The 18785-nt window shown below is 36.1% G+C and overlaps 1 protein-coding gene across 16 annotated transcripts in view; it reads left to right on the top strand.

The window, feature by feature from the left end:
• Nucleotides 1-18785, top strand: part of MBNL1 (muscleblind like splicing regulator 1) — a 200759-nt gene that overhangs the window by 40744 nt on the left and 141230 nt on the right. For 9 of the 16 annotated variants that reach the window (XM_029214605.1, XM_029214617.1, XM_029214612.1 and 6 more), the window contains exon 2: nt 14253-15240. The exons of 6 other annotated variants lie outside the window; for them this stretch is intronic. In XM_029214605.1, coding sequence (XP_029070438.1) covers nt 15067-15240 — 174 coding nt within the window. In that variant the 5' untranslated portion in view covers nt 14253-15066. Of the gene's footprint in view, nt 1-12924; nt 14049-14252; nt 15241-18785 lie in introns of those variants that run through there. One more of the 16 variants, XM_029214606.1, reaches the window with a different exon arrangement.

Genomic DNA, 18785 nt, shown 5'->3' with positions numbered 1-18785 from the left:
GTTATTCCATCTCCTTCACTGCTTTTCAAACACTGTTTTAGTGGCTGATATAGATCAGTCTTACTGTAAGCACACTTGCTTAGCATATATTCAGTTGTATGCGTTTAGAGCAGCCTTCCTTGCTCCTTATGTAGAAGGTTTCTGCTGGTAGAAATCTAAGCTCCTCGAAAGCTCTGAAGAAAATGTAGCCTCTTCTTGCTCAGAAAGCAGACGAATAAAAATAAAATCATGCTCAAGCACCTCTTCCTCTACAATTAATCTTTACATCAGTTGCTGAGTATTTAGAACCCTGTAATGTATGAATTACTAGATTAAAACCAGTTAACAATCCTAGAAGAAACTAATAGACCTGGAGTGTATAATTCTCACATTTCTAAGTGTACGTTATTAGCGTCCAGTGTATACCCCATGGACATACCAGGACAAGAACATCCATCTCTCAGCTGTGCGAAGAGGCCATCTTATCTCCCTCAGGATCTGTACACAGGACTTTCTCTTTCACTTACCTCTCAGAGCAAACCACAAGGGGTGTAGTCGTGGCTGCTGCACCATACTCCACTGTACCCCCAAAATCTCTCTGTGTTTTGGCTTCTATTGTATTTAAGGCCATTTCTACAAAGTTTGGTGTTAAAGTACTAGCATGTGTTGCGAATGAAATTTTAAATTTGGAGTCAAAAGACCTGATTTTGGGTCCTGATTCTTCCATTTAATTAGCTTAGGAGACTTTGGCGAGCCAGTCACTTACCCGTGCAAGCCTTAATTTATTTGTTCACAAATGGGCAAGATAATATAACCATCTCTTAGAGTCCTGAGGAGCAAATGGCAAAATTCAGATGAAAGTAAATTGTATACCAATATATCAAATATTATTTGCTATTGTTGCATAATCATAGAATGTATGAGTTCTGGGGGAAAAGTAAATTTTTCTTGGGGGGAAAGTAAATTTTTCTAAGTGGCTCCTCCAGTAGAAACTTTTTATTAAAGAACAAGATGAACACCTTGCAGGTTTTATATATAAATCAAAAAGAAATGTAGCACAAGCCAACTTCCCAAAAAGTTTATCTCTTCACGGGTTTTTAATGAAGATGCATAGTTTATAGTTTTATCCAAAATAAAGTGGTTCTTCCTGGAAGAAGATTAAAGCATTATTTAAGTCTTTTTTCCCCCTATTAAATTTAATACAAAGGTTTTACTTGAATTTAAATAAAAAGCTAGGTTTTAGTTATGTATGAAGAACATGATTTGACTAATTCCTATGCAAAGTTTTTCCTTATTCTTTGGATACACATACAGACACAAACACACAAACACATATATGCATATCTACACTCCCATACATACGTTAATCCTTACTTCATATCTTATCCCTACTATTAACAATTTATTTTATCTTATTGTAGTGATTGAATAGGTGCTTAACTGTTTTTTCATCTTTTTGCAAAATAATTTTACTACATAAATTATTCTTATTATAAATAAGAATGATGTGGAGGGGCATGTATGGTGCCTGATTTAAAATAATATTTTAAAAAACGAATATAACAGAACTTCATATACATTTTGCAGGTATGTCTTTTCTAAAGTAGTTAATGGAATATAATCAAAAAGCATGTCACCAAATCTCATCTTAACCATTTTTTTTGACTTTTATTTTTTTCACACACACACACACACACACACACACACACACACACACTATTTTATCTTTACAAGAGATAAATAAACTGACACCAAGCATTGTAAATGGATGACCACAACGAAAGCAACAATGCCAAATCTCAAATAAGCCATCTTTTGGGAAATTATTAGGTAGAAATGCAGTAAACAGTCTCTCGTGGAAGTAGTAGTTTAGCTTTAATTGATTATGATTGCCAAAATTTAATGAGATTAAGGATAACCTGGGAAGTTTGCTTAAAATGTAGATTACTGGTCTTTATCCTCTGTAGGTCTAGGGTAGGTCCCAGGAATATGTTTTTTGTTTTTTTTTTTCTGTTCTTTGCTACATTTATTTGTTGAGACAAATGTCCGTTCTTAGCCTTTTTTTTAAAGGCGCTGTTGACATGTAATTGACACACGGTAAACTGCATATACTTCCATCAACATCATATGTACTGTGATTTACCATGGAAAGCAGGTCATTGCTTTTTAAGTGCATATGATGCTGGTGGAAAAACATAAAAGATTTCATCACTGTCTCATTAGGAGGGTGTAGTCCACTTTTCAGATTTCCTCATGGGTTACAGCTTTTCCAGAATGCACAGAACCTTATGGGCAATTAAAATACTTAAGAAAGGGATGTTCTTTTTTCTATTTAGCAAAGGAACCAAACCTCAAGTTGCCATGTTAGTTTGTTCATAGTGTGCTCAGTATGTGTGCTCTTTTGGAAAGTACAAAATCCTAGGAATAGAATCTTGCTCTTATCTCCTGAGAAGTGAGACTTTATTTATACTCTGACAACATGGTAAAAGCACATTGTCAAAAAGAGAATAAAAGCATTAGAAATGCCCACACTTTGCCAACCAGCCATCTTAAGTCTTTTGCAAATCCAGTTTGAGGTTCTTCTTTATTCTGTGAACTGTTACTTAATAAGCGAGAAAGAGTTTGAGGAGGGTAAAGTGAGAGGAGAGTGTTTTATTTTCTAACGGGAGGTATGTCCATTGGCAAAATCATACAAAAGTGTATACCTATCTCGGTTCTTTAGACTGGAAGTGCATGCCACTCTAGGAGAATGCTCCATTCCAGGGCAAGAGGAGCCCCGGCCTCAGGAGAAATAACCACACAGGGAAATGTGTTTGGGCCTACATGAGTTCACCAGAGTTCTATTGTGCCTTAGCTAGTTTGATAACGCATTGCATTATTTATAGCACTTGTCAGAAACCATTTCCTTTAGTCAATTAGTGTCTAAAAAAGGAGGGGGGAAGCAGAATATTTTCTGACATTTGTAGAAATGATGTGTAAAAAAAGCATTCCCTTCATCATATGACATTGCGCTGTCAGAGATTTTCCTAATATAACATGCCCCGCAGACTCTGTTAACTACACATTTTGTTGTTATTAATAAGAAAAGAATAGTAACCTATATATTGTCCATTTTGATACTCTGTCAACTGAAACATTTATTCAGACTTCCAGCCCCTTGTTGTTTGGCAAATAATTGCAAAATATAAATTTTGTAATTGTTTTAGCAACTAGATTGTTTATTTTGAAATAACAGGAGTTGAACAACTGATTTTACAAATGTTTCCATTGATTAACTGCCATGTAAGTGCTAACAGTTGAAAATATTTTGCAAAACAGAAATGCAAGGCTTTAAGTTCTATTTATGGGAAGAAAGACATATACCTTTAACGTGTTCCTACAATAGAAATATACAATCTAGATTTAAGGATAGTATCTTTTTTAGGTCTAGCATAGATTTAATAAATATAGAAAAGCACGTTATTAATTGTTGGTAGAAGCAGGTATTAATAAATGTTTTCTTGGAAGAAGTTTGCTGTTCTAGTTCAAAGTTAATATATGCATATACTTTATGTTCTAAGTGTTTATGTTATTAATACCACTCAAATGGAAGCATAGTTTTGTATTTATAATTGCAGCGTTGCTTAAAGTAATGAAAAACTGACATTAATTTAGGTGACCACTAGTAAAGACATGGACATATAGTAAAGTAATACACAGTTGCTAAAAAGTATTTATGTTGATCTATTTCTATTGATAAAGAAAGGTCATTAACATATATTGTAGAAAGCAAGCCGCAGAATAATATGCTTCAGTATGTTTCCATCACTCTGGTAAAAATGGTGAACTGTGTATGTGTGTTGTATCTGTAGATGTGTGTATGTGTATGAGAAATGCATGGAAAAAAGGACTAGACACACCATACTAATAATAGTGGTTACCTTTGGGTTTAGAGGGGGTCTGATTTGGCAATGGAAGGATGGAGAATTCTCAGTAAAACCCTTCTGTATGGTTTAACTTTATTACAGTGAAAATGCATTCATTTAGCAACGTCTAAACCCGCCCCCCCCAAAAAAGAAAGAAAAAATACATGGAGTTAATGTACATGATTCATATAAATTGCTTGCTAGAGATTTCTGTTCATCATTTGAATTTATATTTTACTATCTCTTCCATTATTATTTAGTAGTATCTATCTCTATGTAGGTAATAGCTTTATCATTTATACCCATACTTCTCAATCACAAAACAAGGCAGAACCATAGTTAAGAGTGCAAATTGTTCATTCTTTGATTTGAAATAATTCAGGTTATTGTAGTCACTGGAGATGTGAAAGTCTAAGTGTAGAGGAGAAAAACTCAAAATTTAAATAAACAGTATTTAGTTCAACTTTTAATTTGCTCCCGAGGCTTTACATTTCAAATCTGAGAATACTTTATTTTCACCGTCTAATCACCACATGGTAGGTTTTTTCTTTGTTTTATTTTACATCTTTTTCTGAATGTGAGCTCCATGAGACGTGCATTTCCATGTATGTCTGCAAAAGTTCCTGTGAATGAATGAGTCAGAGATTCTAGATCTGCATTGTCCTTTGATGCTCATATAATGAGATTTCAGTTCTTAAGTATGTTTTGTGGCACAAAAGTGTGGTAAATGATTTATGTATAAATATAAATTTAGTTATCGGGGAGCCAAATTACCTTTTTATCCAGTTAATCTTATATTTTCAAGACGTGCAGAATCTCTCAGTGTGTTTTTCTTTTTTATAAGTTAAGCCTCGTAATTAATAAATATTGAGGTAGGCACAAACAAAATATGCCTCCCTGTTGTCACTGTGGAGCTGCTTTTTGAAATTTTAGGCTTCTGCAAAATACATTCTGAAGCACTGGCTTATTCTATAGCAGTTGCAATAATATTAGCATAATTTGTTTTGTTCAGCATCTGAGACCTAGTTTAGTATATTTGTTAGGAACGTTCCCCAAAAGGTACTTCAGCTACATTGAAGTGAAAATGAGTTATTAATGCATGTCTTTGTTTTATAACATATCTTCCTCTTTTTTTAAACTCGGGAAAAACAGCTAGGTCTTGACTCACTATTAGGGAAAACATAATTCTTATTTGCATGTGAGTGTATGTGAATTTGTGGGGTTTTTTTAGAAAAGCTCAAGTCAAACTGAGATTCTAATATTTTATTTTTATTAGGAATAAATTCAGTTGACATTGGTATATTATTAAAAGTATATTTGAGTGTATTTGTTAAAAAGGTAATCTTTAAGGTCAAATATATAAATCAATAGAAATATCCCTAGGATTGAAACGTTAAACTGTGTGGTACCTTTGTGGCTTGAGTATTTGTAAAGTTTGCAATAAGAGATACATTTGTGAAGTGATGGGGACTTTTACTGATTAAATGGAAAGGAGGAATTATGTATGTATTGTGTTTTGTCATGAGAAGTCCATTAATTCATTTAATTAGGATGCATTCAATCCTATATCCATATTTGATATCATTCATTATATTCTGAAGGATAATTATTTTAGATCTCTTTAACTATAAACATAGATTTTACATATTTTTCTCATAATGATTAATAATTAAGCAACAGATTTTGGGCAGTCTTCTATAGAAATAAGCCAATAAGATTTCCCAGGTTGAGGTTACTAGGTTAGGTTTTAAATCAGACATCTGGAAATTCAAGATTTATCTGCTAAGATCAAGCTTTTGTGCTCACATATAGTTGATGGTAACGAGGGCTATTGCTACAATAAAATTTTAGAAATTCAGGAAAGTGTGACAACTGTGATTATTTGGCTCTAACAGAGATATGCTTTATATTTTGGTCCGAATTTTTTTGTTTTGTTTTTGTCACTTCTTTACATATTGATTTTATCATTTCGCTCGATTGAAGCTACTCGAATGGAAAACAGGCATAGGCTAACTATGGAGAAGCTCTTAATGACCACCGGTGGTTGTGAGAATGATTCTGCCTTGGAAGGAAAGTTGGAACAGTGGGGCAAAGAGGTGTACATGCGGCAGGTTTCAGTGATGTACAGGGTGCCGTGGGAATATTTCCTCAAGTCTCTCGTTAATCAACTTTATACTTACTTTTGAGTTGTACAGTAATGTTATTAGGGAAGCATGGGTGAATTTGTTACCATTCCTCAATGAATGAAGATAATATTTAAACATGTTTTAGGTGGAGGTACCACCAACCTCAGTGAGAAGCTAGGTGATGTTGTTCAGAAGATATAAAGATGGGAAATTAAAGCTAAGATTTTGGCCCCTAGTTACTGTGCCAAATAAACTATAACTCATTTAAGTAAACTTTAAAATCAAAGTCCCTAATCATGGCATTGCCCTGGGAATAACAGTATCACGATGTCTTACATTCCATTTAACATTCACAGTTTTATCATGCTTATTTCACACTGGTAGATTCCAGATGGGTTAATGTACCATTCTTCCTGAAAACTGCCAGAATGGTTAGATTTGGTTTTTCTATCTTTTAGCTCTTTGAGCACATATCAACATTGTTAATTTTATTGTAGTCTTGTGTTCTGACTTCCTAATTATTATTTTGAAATATTAAATGACATGGACAGATCAGAAATGACTACCTAAGCCTAACAAGATAACAACTTCTTTGGGTAATATATAGAATAAATAAAACAGTAAATAGGATTAGTATTTCATCCTGAAGAATGATAAAGTAACATTCGTAGTGTTATTAGACTTTCTCATGGAATAGAGGGAAATGTTAAAGGACTGCCTGTTTGAATATCATCAGAAAAAAAGGCAAATTTTCCCTTCTTTTGCCAGAATTGAAGACTGATTCTGTCAGAAATTCACAGATAATTATTTACATGTTTTAAATTTGCAAAGCCACGTGTAACTGTTTCAAATTACTCCGTGGATTAAAAAAAAAAAAAACTTCCATCAACTTCACAATGAAGGAGGTGTATAAATATGGTTCTATGTTAACTTCACTGCCTTGTGCTCTTTCCAAAGAGTGGCGTTTGCCGGTGGTTTCATTCAGTTATAAAGGTGGCATCTCAGTGTTTTAAACTGTGGTTCATAAGCTGATAGTGAAATAGGTACATAGTGTTATGCCAAATACTAACAACTGTTGTGAAGAAGAATAAAGCAGGATAAGGGGCTGGTGTTGAGAGGAACAAAAGGTTTGGATACTTTTGACAGTGGGCGGGAAAAGCTTCTAAGAAGATAACTTTGCTGTAGGGACTGGAAGAAGGCACAGTTAGGAACAAAACTAGTGGCTCAGTCTACAGAATGCAGTGAGTCGTTCTGATATTTATCTTATGTCTTTTTTTTTTTTACATCTTTATTGGAGTATAATTGCTTTACAATGGTGTGTTAGTTTCTGCTTTATAACAAAGTGAATCAGTTATACATATACATATGTTCCCATATGTCTTCCCTCTTGCGTCTCCCTGCCACCCACCCTCCTTATCCCACCCCTCTAGGTGGTCACAAAGCACCGAGCTGATCTCCCTGTGCTATGCGGCTGCTTCCCACTAGCTATCTACCTTACGTTTGGTAGTGTATATATGTCCATGCCTCTCTCACTTTGTCCCAGCTTACCCTTCCCCCTCCCCATATCCTCAAGTCCATGCTCTAATAGGTCTGTGTATTTATTCCTGTCTTACCCCTAGGTTCTTCATGACATTTTTTCCCCCCTAAATTCCATATATATGTGTTAGCATACAATATTTGTCTTTCTCTTTCTGACTTACTTCACTCTGTATGACAGACTCTAGGTCCATCCACCTAATTACAAATAACTCAATTTCGTTTCTTTTTATGGCTGAATAATATTCCATTGTATATATGTGCCACATCTTCTTTATCCATTCATCCGATGATGGACACTTAGGTTGTTTCCATCTGTGGGCTATTGTAAATAGAGCTGCAATGAACATTTTGGTACATGACTCTTTTTGAATTATGGTTTTCTCAGGGTATATGCCCAGTAGTGGGATTGCTGGGTCATATGGTAGTTCTGTTTGTAGTTTTTTAAGGATTCTTATGTCTTTTAAGTTTTACAATTTTGCCTGATATAGGAATCAATTCAAAATTAACTTTTTAATCATTGTCTGAGTAGAGGCTTCATGTTTCATTTTGTCTTAAATGTAAATACTTAAGGGACAAGAGTCATTTTCTAATTTGAGTACAGTTTAGTTAGTTGCGTTTGGAATTTAAATCTTTAGCAATAGTGCATCACCTAACCAACACTCCTTCAATATCCTTCAATAAGAGACCACTTGATGATTAGGTAATCAAACCTATCAGAATTCTAAAGGAATGCTTTGATAGACCTTCGATTACTTATTTGAGTTGGTAAACATAATCTTACTTTCCTTGCTAGCAGCTTGTCACCCAAAACACAGTGCAGAGCGTCAGACCAGTAGGCCACGTTGCCCATCGCTGTGCCATTCCAGGGGATTTGTGGTTGAAAGTTATCTGTTTTTCTCAGCAGTGTTTCTAACACTTCAGTCATTTGCATATCTCCTTCATGATTTTTACCAATATATTTACTTAGTCTTATTCTTTAAATTCTTTTTATTATACTTTAGCCTCTTCCTAAGTTATGATGTCCACAGGCTTGACAAACTTGTTTTAGCATTCCGACGCATCTATTAAAATTATGTTGTTTCTGCATCACTTAAAATCGCCATGGGTGCTACCAGTAGTGTGCTTACCCCTCACTGAGAAACACTGATCTCAGCTTTTTGTTATATGGAGTTGAATACTGCTGAAGATTGCATTAACCCATTCAGACCACAGTTTTTCCCACATAATAAATAACGTTGTTACTCTATTTAGTACCTTAGTGAGTAGAGAAAGAACTATACAGCCTCCAGAAATGCTTAGTTAGTTGTTTGTTTACTGAAATCTCTGTTAATATTTGGGACAAGCCATGAGCAAAACTGTACTGTGAGCTAACTTAGTTTACTAAAGTAATGCATTGCTAATTATGGACTTGTCGACACCAGTGAGCCAGGGGGAAAAGTTAACTGTTTTGGACGACGAGCTTCTCCTTGTCAGCTCCAAACATACACAGCGAAGTTGGCCATCTCTTCCAGTTAGATTGAAACTTGTCTTAGTAAGTAAAAAAAACCTCAAATAATTACTAAGTTAACTTCCTCAATATGTAACTTATTTCAAAATCAAAAGTTATGAAAAAGTCCCCCAAGTTCCCAGCTAACTACTCTGGCTTGTAATAGAACCAATCTGCCTATATTTGATTAGTAAACATATATGACTAAGAAATTTAACCTTGCTTATAGAGGCCATACAGTTCTCCAAAACAGAATTTTAGTCTTATACCTTGTAAGTGTCTGTTTATCCTTTACTGCAGAATCCATGCAACCATTAAATAGATATTTATATGAAGCCATCCACTGTTACTTTAATGCTAATATACATCAATTGCTGTAAGAGTAATTATTTGTAATTCCCCGTGGTTGTTTTTTTTTTAAACTTTATCCTGTTTTTGGTTTCTTTTCCTCTATCTTTACATTTTCTTCTTTTCCTTTCTATTTACCTCCTCTTATCTTAAAGTAGAAAATACATGTGAATTCTGATATCACTCAAGGAGAGATTGGTCTCGGATCTTGGGAAGAATATGCCTGTCTGTATGTAGAACATGTCCCATGATAGGAGGAACACTACAGTTTAGTGTTTGGAATTTGATCAACAGGTAAAAGAGGACTTGTTGTTATGCAGGTTTTTAAAAGTTTGATTCTCACTGAAAAACGGTTGTATTCCCAATCATTTCTTTTGTTCGTTTTTGTTCAGGGAGGTTTATTATAATACGTTGAAATATTGGTCAAAAATTTACCTCGGAAGCAATTTACCTATTAGTAAAAATCTTTTTTTTTTTTTGCGGTACGCGGGCCTCTCACTGTTGTGGCCTCACCCGTTGTGGAGCACAGGCTCTGGACGCGCAGGCTCAGCGGCCATGGCTTACGGGCCCAGCCGCTCCGCGGCATGTGGGAGCTTCCCGGACCGGGGTACGAACCCGTGTCCCCTGCATCAGCAGGCGGACTCTCAACCACTGCGCCACCAGGGAAGCCCAGTAAATATCTTTACAGTAGAAGTATTTCTTTCAGTAATTATTTACAAACAACACATATTTTTAGAGTAGATATGTTTGCAAGAATTCCTGCAATCTGAACAATACCCATACACTTTTAAACATTGTCTCTATCTGTAGAACGAAAATCCATTGCCATTTGAAGTATTGACCCGAATCCTATAAAATCTTAATTTATCAAAGCACTCAGTTATGAAGACTTCTAGTCTCCTCTGAAATTCTTACGTTTCAATAAAGAAAAAGAAAATGGTTACAAGACAGTATTCTGATATCAGCAATTTAGTCAAACCAATTTTTAGGATAAAGTTTGAGTTTGTTACTCCCAGTGCCCTGTATCAAAGGCTGGACACACATTATCAGGTGCAGCTGGACTATTTCATAAAAGTCGGTGTCGTATCTGGTTGCTTACTTGTCCATGCCTGGCTAATTATAAATATTTTGACTATCGTCCTTGCCTAATACATTTTATAATAGTATTTTCAGCTTACAAATACTTATCTATAATTCTTTCAGTGATACTTTTTGATGTAAATAGGATTTCTCTGCTACAGAAAATATAAATAATCAGGACACCCATTTATAAGCATTTAAGTAATTAAAGTATATTTTGTACTTGAGTGGAACTAAACCTGTAACATTGTAGAAAGGAAAAATAATCAACCCAAGAAATTAATTTTGTAGTTGTATTTAGACATAACCAGCAAGCAGTGAAGATATTTCTAATGGTACCATTGTCTGTCCTCATGTTGTTTAGATCCCATAGATCATGATGAAATTTTCCTCGGAACTGGACACACATTCTCACAAACATGTTTATTCCTAGTAGGTTGAATAAAACCTATTCTTTTAGTAAACATTTTAAGAACATCTGTTATGTTCCAGGGACTGGGTTAAAAAAAAATGGTAATACACTCTATTGTCATGGAGTTTATAACCTTGGGGGCAAAAGTACCAAGAGCTACAAAGTACTGAGAATATTCTGAAAGGGAATAATGTTTATCAGAGTTGGCCCAGCCTTCTATGGAAGGTGATATTTGAAGAGCAGTTTAAACAAGGAGAAGGGATTTGCCGAGTTGAAGGGGTGAAGAAGTATGTGTCAAACCAAACAAAGGGTTAGCATTGTAACAAGTCCCAGGAGCTCACAACGGTATGACATATGCCAAGAACCTCGGCAGTTCCTCACAGCTCCTCTCTCCCAGGGAGGATAGAGGTGCAGCGCTGGGAGAAACCAAAAAGATAAAATGTGTCAATTCAAGACAAGGAGAAGGGGGCAAGAAAGAAGGAGTTGTACCGGCTGTTAGAGGTCAAATAATGACAAGGGACTATGCGTACGTAGTCTTTGGATTTGGCTTGGTTGGGGGCATTGACGACTGTCGCTGAGCACTAAAGTAATAGTTATGGAGGTTACACTGATACAGATTCAAGCGTGAATGGAGGAGAAGCAGGAAAATAGCACGTGTAGATGACTCTTCAGACATTTGTTTGGGAAGCATGGATTACGAGCATTAGGGAGAGGTGGTGTGTAACTAGGCAAGGTCCCCTTCCTCCTGCTGTGCCACCCCTTCCAGTTTAGAGCTTCTTCAGCACTTTGAGGGCTAGGAGAAGGAATTGCAGGAAAGGCAGGTGTTCCTATATAGAGGGAGTTTAGAGGGAAAGAAGTCTCGAGAAGGAGCCAGTCAAGGTGGCAGCTTAACCTTGGGCAGGAGAAGGGAAAGCTCCTGGGAGACTGAGAAGAAAGATTACAGAAAGATAGTTTAAAGATGGGTGGTGGGAAGGTGAGAGAGAGTCCATGCCTGGGGGCCACTATTTTTACTATGAAATATTTGTGACATATGAGGTCATCTACTGTTGGTAGTGAGAGCAACATGTAGGAGGAGGGACTTGAGAGTAATGAAGTTTTAGAAGAGCTGGAGTGTGAGAGGGAGCTGTCCAGGGCCAGGGGGAGGATTCCTAGACAGTGGGAGGTTTGAGTGACCCTAGAATATAGAAATTTATAGAGGCAATGAGGAGTGTGTGTGTGTGTTTTCAGGTGTGTGTTCACATTTGTTTATATGGGTGTGTGCCTGCATGTGTTTGTGTATTTATGTGCTATAAAGTGAATTCCAGTTCGCATGCAGAAATCAATCATTTAATTTGCCACAGTTTATGGAGCTCCATCAGTTTTCCATCCCTAAGCCAGGCACTTAGGGTTACTGAGATAAGTAAGATTGTTTCTGTCCTTGGGAACATTAGGCTAGTGGGTCAGTCATGTACGCAAATAAAACACTCTATAGGGGAGCAGAGGTAATTGGGAGGAGACAGTGTTAATATATGGGTGGGTGGAGACGGAGGAAGTGACATCCTGAAAGCTTCTTGGAAGAAGTGACATGTTAGCCAGCTTCTAAAGGAGGTAAGGGTTGCAGGTGAAGCTCTTGAAGATTCCAGAAAGACAAAAGAGATGTTGACCACAGATGTGGTACATATGCAAGGCATGAAGAAGTTGAGAAATTTTGAATGCAGAGTAAACATTAAGGAAGGTGGATGAATCTTAAGAGTTTGTGACCAACTTGGCTTTGTTTTTACAGAACCAGGAAATAGGACCGGAAAATGTTTTAAAAACAAAAATATTTCTGGAGCATCAGTATGAGTTTTTTTTTTCTTTTTAAATCTTTCCAAAAGTTGTAGTCTTACTACAATATTTTCTAAACCTAGTATCTGGGAGTTTTAAAAAAATTAATGTTAAGAATGACAGTATTAGTTCTAAAATAAATTTTAAAGATTTCGGCTAGATATCCATGGTTTATATATATGTATGTATATATATTCATATTCATATTCTGTATTCTAATTTCCAAATTATAAATATATTATATGCTAGTTGGCCATTCTTGGCCCTTGAAGAAGTGTAACCTAACAGTATTTATTATACTGTGTCATTGCTCTTTAGAGTGTGAAACTTTTAGAGTTATTAAAGCCTTGTTTTCTTTGGTATCTTTCAAAATGGGGGAAAGAAGTGTATGCTTTTGGTAACTACTGAGCATTTTCTGAAAGTTTTTCCATCTAGATTGAAAGAGAAAGTAAGTTGTTAAAAGCAAAAATGCCCCACTGTAGAGAGCAGTCTGAGTTAATAGATCGTTAGGCAATAGGGGATCCCCCAGCTCCCACCCTCCAGCTTCATTCGTACCTCTGAAGTGCATCATGTTGCCCAAATCAAATTGTTCACTTAATATTTCATGTTTCTGCGATGGACTCACTTTCTCCCTTGAGGTTCACTTCAGATTTGCCAGCCACACTGACAACACTGCACTCCTTATTTTCCCCACATGACCTCAACTTCTGCTTAAAAAATGTTAGAATAAAGGATGCTTTTGTTCGTATCTCGCCTCCCTGTGATATATTGACAAAGTGTCTGCCGGCTGAATGGAATAGTTTTACAGTATGAGTGCCGCTTTCAGTGGAGGGGCAGGACTTGGGCTGTAGAAGGAAGTGAATTGGATAGGTCAGGAGAATGTACCATTTGTAAACACCCCTTTCCTTTTTTATTCACGTGTCAGGACAGCAGGAGCAGGCTGTTCAGTGCCCGTGCCTGCGCAGAGCCGGAGGGAGAGCAGCTTGGAAGTCAGCTGTAGTTTTTAAACCTTGTTTTTTATTTCCTGATAATGATCTTCAAATGCTTGGACTTGTTTGAGAAGCTGTTTTGAAACTAACATGGTTTAGTCCACTAACTGCATGTTGGGTAAATTCAAAACCCACATGCTCGTCCTCTTGCAGTGGAATAAGTCACATCTGATGGACATTTTCTGTGCTTATAGCATAGTAATGAACATCTGACAGGCGCGACCTTTCATAAGACAACCCACACTATTGGCTTTCTGCCCAGAATATTGCTGCAACACTATCTGTGATTGGTTATCTCTCTATCATGCATTGCTTCACAAGGGGAAACGGCCCCTTTTTTTAATAAATCTACGATGGCTGGCTGCAGTATGCCTCACTGTAAGTATTGTGTGTGTGTGTGTGTGTGTGTGTGAGTGTGAGAGAGAGAGAGAGAGTGTGTGTGTGTGTGAGTGTGTGAGAAAGGGAGAGAGAGAGGCTGACTTGAATACTACTTAGTCTGGTAGCACATGGCAAGGTTGTGATACTGTAGGACATCAGTGAAGAGCTACTTAGTAAATCTTAACCTATCTCTTTTTTCTACAGGTTGGTACTAAGAAGTGCCTTTCCTGACGTCTCTGCTGCTTGGAACCGCTTCTAGAGCAGTCTCTGCTTTTGCCTTGCTTGCTGCCAGCTAGACTGTGACGACAGCACATCCACCCTCCACCTCTAGCCCAGACACCCCCATTTCTACTTATAATCAAGAGAAAAGCTCTAAGTATCTGGCATTGCCCTAGGCTGCTTTAGTTTTAAAAGAAAAGTTTGCTGAAAAAGTAAGATATCTTCTGCCAGGAAATCAAGGAGGAAAAAAAAATCATTTTCTCGATTTTGCTCTAAACTGCTGCATCTGTCTATGCCAAACTAATCAATACCGATTGCATCACCAAACTCCATTGCAAATTCAGCTGTGAGGAGATTCCCTTTCAGACAACTTTGCTGAAAGCAGCTTGGAAATTCGGTGTCAAAGGGTCTGCCACGTTTTCATGCTTGCATTTTGGGCTCCAAATTGGCACTGGGAAGGGGTTACTGAGAGCACAAGGCTGATTCGAGGCCCTCCTTTTAAACGTTCATCTACTTACGATCCTAGTATTTCTCTAAAAACCAAAACCTCTTTGAATTAACAGTTTCATGCTGTGAATTTCTAGTGGGAGATCTTTTCCTTGATATTGACAACACAATTTTCCATGTACTTTTAAAGCAGGGAGTGGGGGAAAAGTATTTTGGAGGAGACATTTTCATCATCATTTTACAGTTTTATCAGTTCAGTTTTTTCTTTTTTTTGGTTGTTATTGTTTTTTTTTGGGGGGGGGTTGGGTTTGTTGGTTTCACTGAAAATTTTAACTACCTGTAAAATCTAAACATGGCTGTTAGTGTCACACCAATTCGGGACACAAAATGGCTAACACTGGAAGTATGTAGAGAGTTCCAAAGGGGGACTTGCTCACGGCCAGACACGGAATGTAAATTTGCACATCCTTCGAAAAGCTGCCAAGTTGAAAATGGACGAGTAATCGCCTGCTTTGATTCATTGAAAGTGAGTAAATATTATATTATTTTAAGGATATGCAATAATTGAATAAAGGGGATATGGATATACAGTCCACTGAGTTTGGAATTATGGATTGCTGTGTTAATAGTTTTAGTTATACGGTGTGTTCTTGATGATGTTGAGGTGGGGGACTTTACTGAGAAGAAATAGAACCAAGTCTGGCCAAACTTTCTTTGTTATGAATAACTTTCTCCGTCCTTTAATGCTGTGATTTTTTTTTTCTAGAGCAGAAGGTGTCAGGCTACTTTTTACTTAATAATAGCTAAGTCAATGCCTATCTATAGGAATAGTAAATGTAGATACATGTGTGTGTTAGCATGTGCATAGATTATATACAAGGCCATGGCACTAGCTGAATGGGGATGATTTGTTTTTGCTTGTTTGAAAACGTGCTGTACCGTTGTAAAAGTATAGCAGATTTTGTCAGCTAAACTTGGATAGACTTTTTATATTAATGTTTTGACATTGTGGAGTTCCTTTTTGTTGTATGAGCATATTATTTTAAGGCCAGAAGCAATGTATTTTGTGGAAAACGTAACTAGAAGTAAGGTTCTGGGCTGCTGCCACAGTACCCTATCAGAGGCATAAACTTTGTTGAATGTGACTTTTATAATTCAGTAGAAACGCTTGAGTAGTATTATTAATTGGATTTTTTAAGTTTCTAAAATTCTAATGTGAAGTAACTTAGCAGTTTATTTTCTGTTACCTCCTGATTATTATGTTTTTATTTGTAACAGTCTCAGCTAGGGGTGTTAAAAGTTAGCTTTTGTGGGCACCGTAATACCAACAAGTTCACTTTAGTATATTTTGACATTCAAAAATGTCATTGGGTTCGTATTTCAGGTATCAAGTTTGAAAGTGGGTCTTTTAAAAGATAGCATACCTGTCTTAATTTTGATGTGCAAGGTCGACTAGAAGTGTGAAGATTCCTGGGTACTCTCTACATACTTGGTTCAATGAACTGCCTTTGAATATTAATGTGCTGGTTTAATTCACTCTTTGAACCTTGGAGAGGGGAGTCGCTGTTTTTTCAACATATAGAGGAAAGTGAATGTTTCATAGATCCATTTTGTCTTTTGCAAAAAGAAAAAAATAGTGCTACAGTAACCTTTCTTTAATACCATAGGGGTGAATTAACTGAAATAGTTAACATGTAAGTTAACTCATAACTCACCCCAATGTTATGAGTTAACTTGTGAGTTAACTATTTCAGTAAATTGCTTCTTGGTCCAGTGTGTGCAGCTCACTTTGCTAAAGTTTCACCAAAGACTCAAGGATATTATCTTCAAAGTAGAATATGAAGAAAGGTATTAACGACAACAAAGATACCTTATAATGTTAGATTGTTCTTAGTGTCATAGTGCTAAAGATCAATAAACAAAAGTTATAAATTACCACTGGGCCTTTTTTTCCCTTTCCTTTGAAAGGCATCGATGAAGGGCACAGTGGTTGTACCTTGTGAATGTGTCTTCCTAAATTCCTGCCAACTGAATTCAGGTGTGATTAGAGACTGGGACCCATAAAATGAGGGGCAAAGGGCTAATTACACTTGTCTGTAACCAGCTGTGTCCATAAGTAGCCCTGTTTTGACCCAATTACTAGTAAATCCAATTTTTAATCCCACGGACAGTTGATGGTGCACTGGTAGCTGCAAAATGAAGGACCTTAAACTTGGCTGTGACACTGAGTGGTTTCACAGAAGACCTGCTTTCACAGCATTTGGAAACATTGTGAAACATTAAAATTCAGTTGCTATTTTTCCATCTCAAAATATTTTTTTAGTTGCTGCTCACTTGTGGCCATGGAACAGTCCCCCTTTGAGTAAAGCAGCAGCATTGCTTAATGACATGCTGTGTGGTTAACAGGATTCAACTGCCACATCAACATCAAGGACTTTTTTTTAATAACAAATAATTTCAAGATTTTAAGTTTACTTTTGAAATCAGCTTGTTGTAGCAGCTAATCAATGCAAACGTTGTCCATATTCTTTGTCTTTCTAAGAGAAACTGAAATTTAATTTATAGTGTCTAAAATGTGGTAAGATATTTTGATTTAAATAACAGGGAAAAAATAAACACAAATTTATTTCTGGTGAAGCTTCATCCCCAGAACAACAGCTCCTTAAATGTTAGGGAACTATGTTAAGAAGTAATTTTTAAAAATTTGAATGTGTAATTAAGTATTCATGTTTCAAAAAGCCATGTTTCATATATATATGTGTGTATGTTTGTAACTAACATGTGATTCTTTATAGAGTATTTAGAATCCCACCTTTTAGGTAGTAGTCTTCCTGTGTTCAATTTTGTGGCTAAAATAGATCAAAAACATATTTTAAAACAGTTAAAGTAATTCTATGACTCATGCCTGAAGTTCTGAAATTTGGGAGCATTATGAGGTTTCCATGCCAGTAACCGCTAGATCATTTGTATTGTTTCAGAGAGTAAACGGAAGGAATTTAGAAAACTTGTAATATCCTGACTTCTTTAATAAAATGTGTTCTATATATTGCTACAATCCATAGTCCAGCCTTTTGTGAGTTCTTGAGCCCTGAGATGGAGGTAGACTGTGTAATCTTACTATTTTTAGCAAGTTAGGAAAGCAAAGCAAATACTCTCTGAGAGGACCCTGGGAAATGGCTGTACCCTTCAGCTGTGCTGTTTCAGACTTTGGCCAGGCTCCCAGGTGACTTAGGTTTATAGCAGACTTCTACATAGAGGCGGAGAATTCATTTCATTAAAAACAGAAGTCAAACAGTTCAAGAAAGTATTTATGTAAAAGAAATCAATTGGCATACTAAAGGAAATAGGAAGAAAATCAGCTAATAGTCTTTTAGTTGCATATAGGTGATTTTAAAGTTTAAATAATTAACTTAGAGGCATTTACTACGTGAAAACCGAGAATTCTGCATCACAGTAAATGTGTTGCTAAGTAAAATGAGAATATATAATAATGAGGAATATACATACATATGAATATACTGAAATAGAATGATGGCAGTAAGAAAGAACAAAAGATGTAATAATGACTTATCATTTATAAATTAAACAATATTTTAAGCACTTAATTTTTCTCCCTTAATTTTGCTTTTGCACCTGCAGTCTTAATTTCCAACAGTCTAAGAGTATATTCATACTGAGAATTAAATTGCTCACAGATTATATGAGTGTTTTATTACTTCAGAAATACTGAACATTAGAAAAGGTGTTTTATTTAATGCTGGAGAGGATTTTTTTTTTTCTTATGGCTTATGAAAGGGATACCCAAAGAGAAAAATATCAAAAGAAAAATGTCAACACTATAAGATGCTATTAGAATATTATGTTTCAGGAATGATGATTCAAAGAGTCGTTAATGGCAAGTTACCTATTTTCTTCAGTAATCATCTCTTAACTAAAATTAAGTAGTTGATATAAAGAAAGCCTACAGGCTGTATTTGAATGTGATGCCAGGTTATTTATATTATCAAAAAATAAGCTTTCATCTTGTGATCAGCGGAAAGAGACTTGCTTATTGAATTCTTCTTTTTCAAA

Source organism: Monodon monoceros, unplaced genomic scaffold, assembly GCF_005190385.1.
Source record: "Monodon monoceros isolate NGI ecotype Baffin Bay Population unplaced genomic scaffold, NGI_Narwhal_1 Super_Scaffold_11, whole genome shotgun sequence".
Classification (NCBI taxonomy): domain Eukaryota; kingdom Metazoa; phylum Chordata; class Mammalia; order Artiodactyla; family Monodontidae; genus Monodon; species Monodon monoceros.
This window is presented reverse-complemented; position numbering and strand designations above follow the sequence as displayed.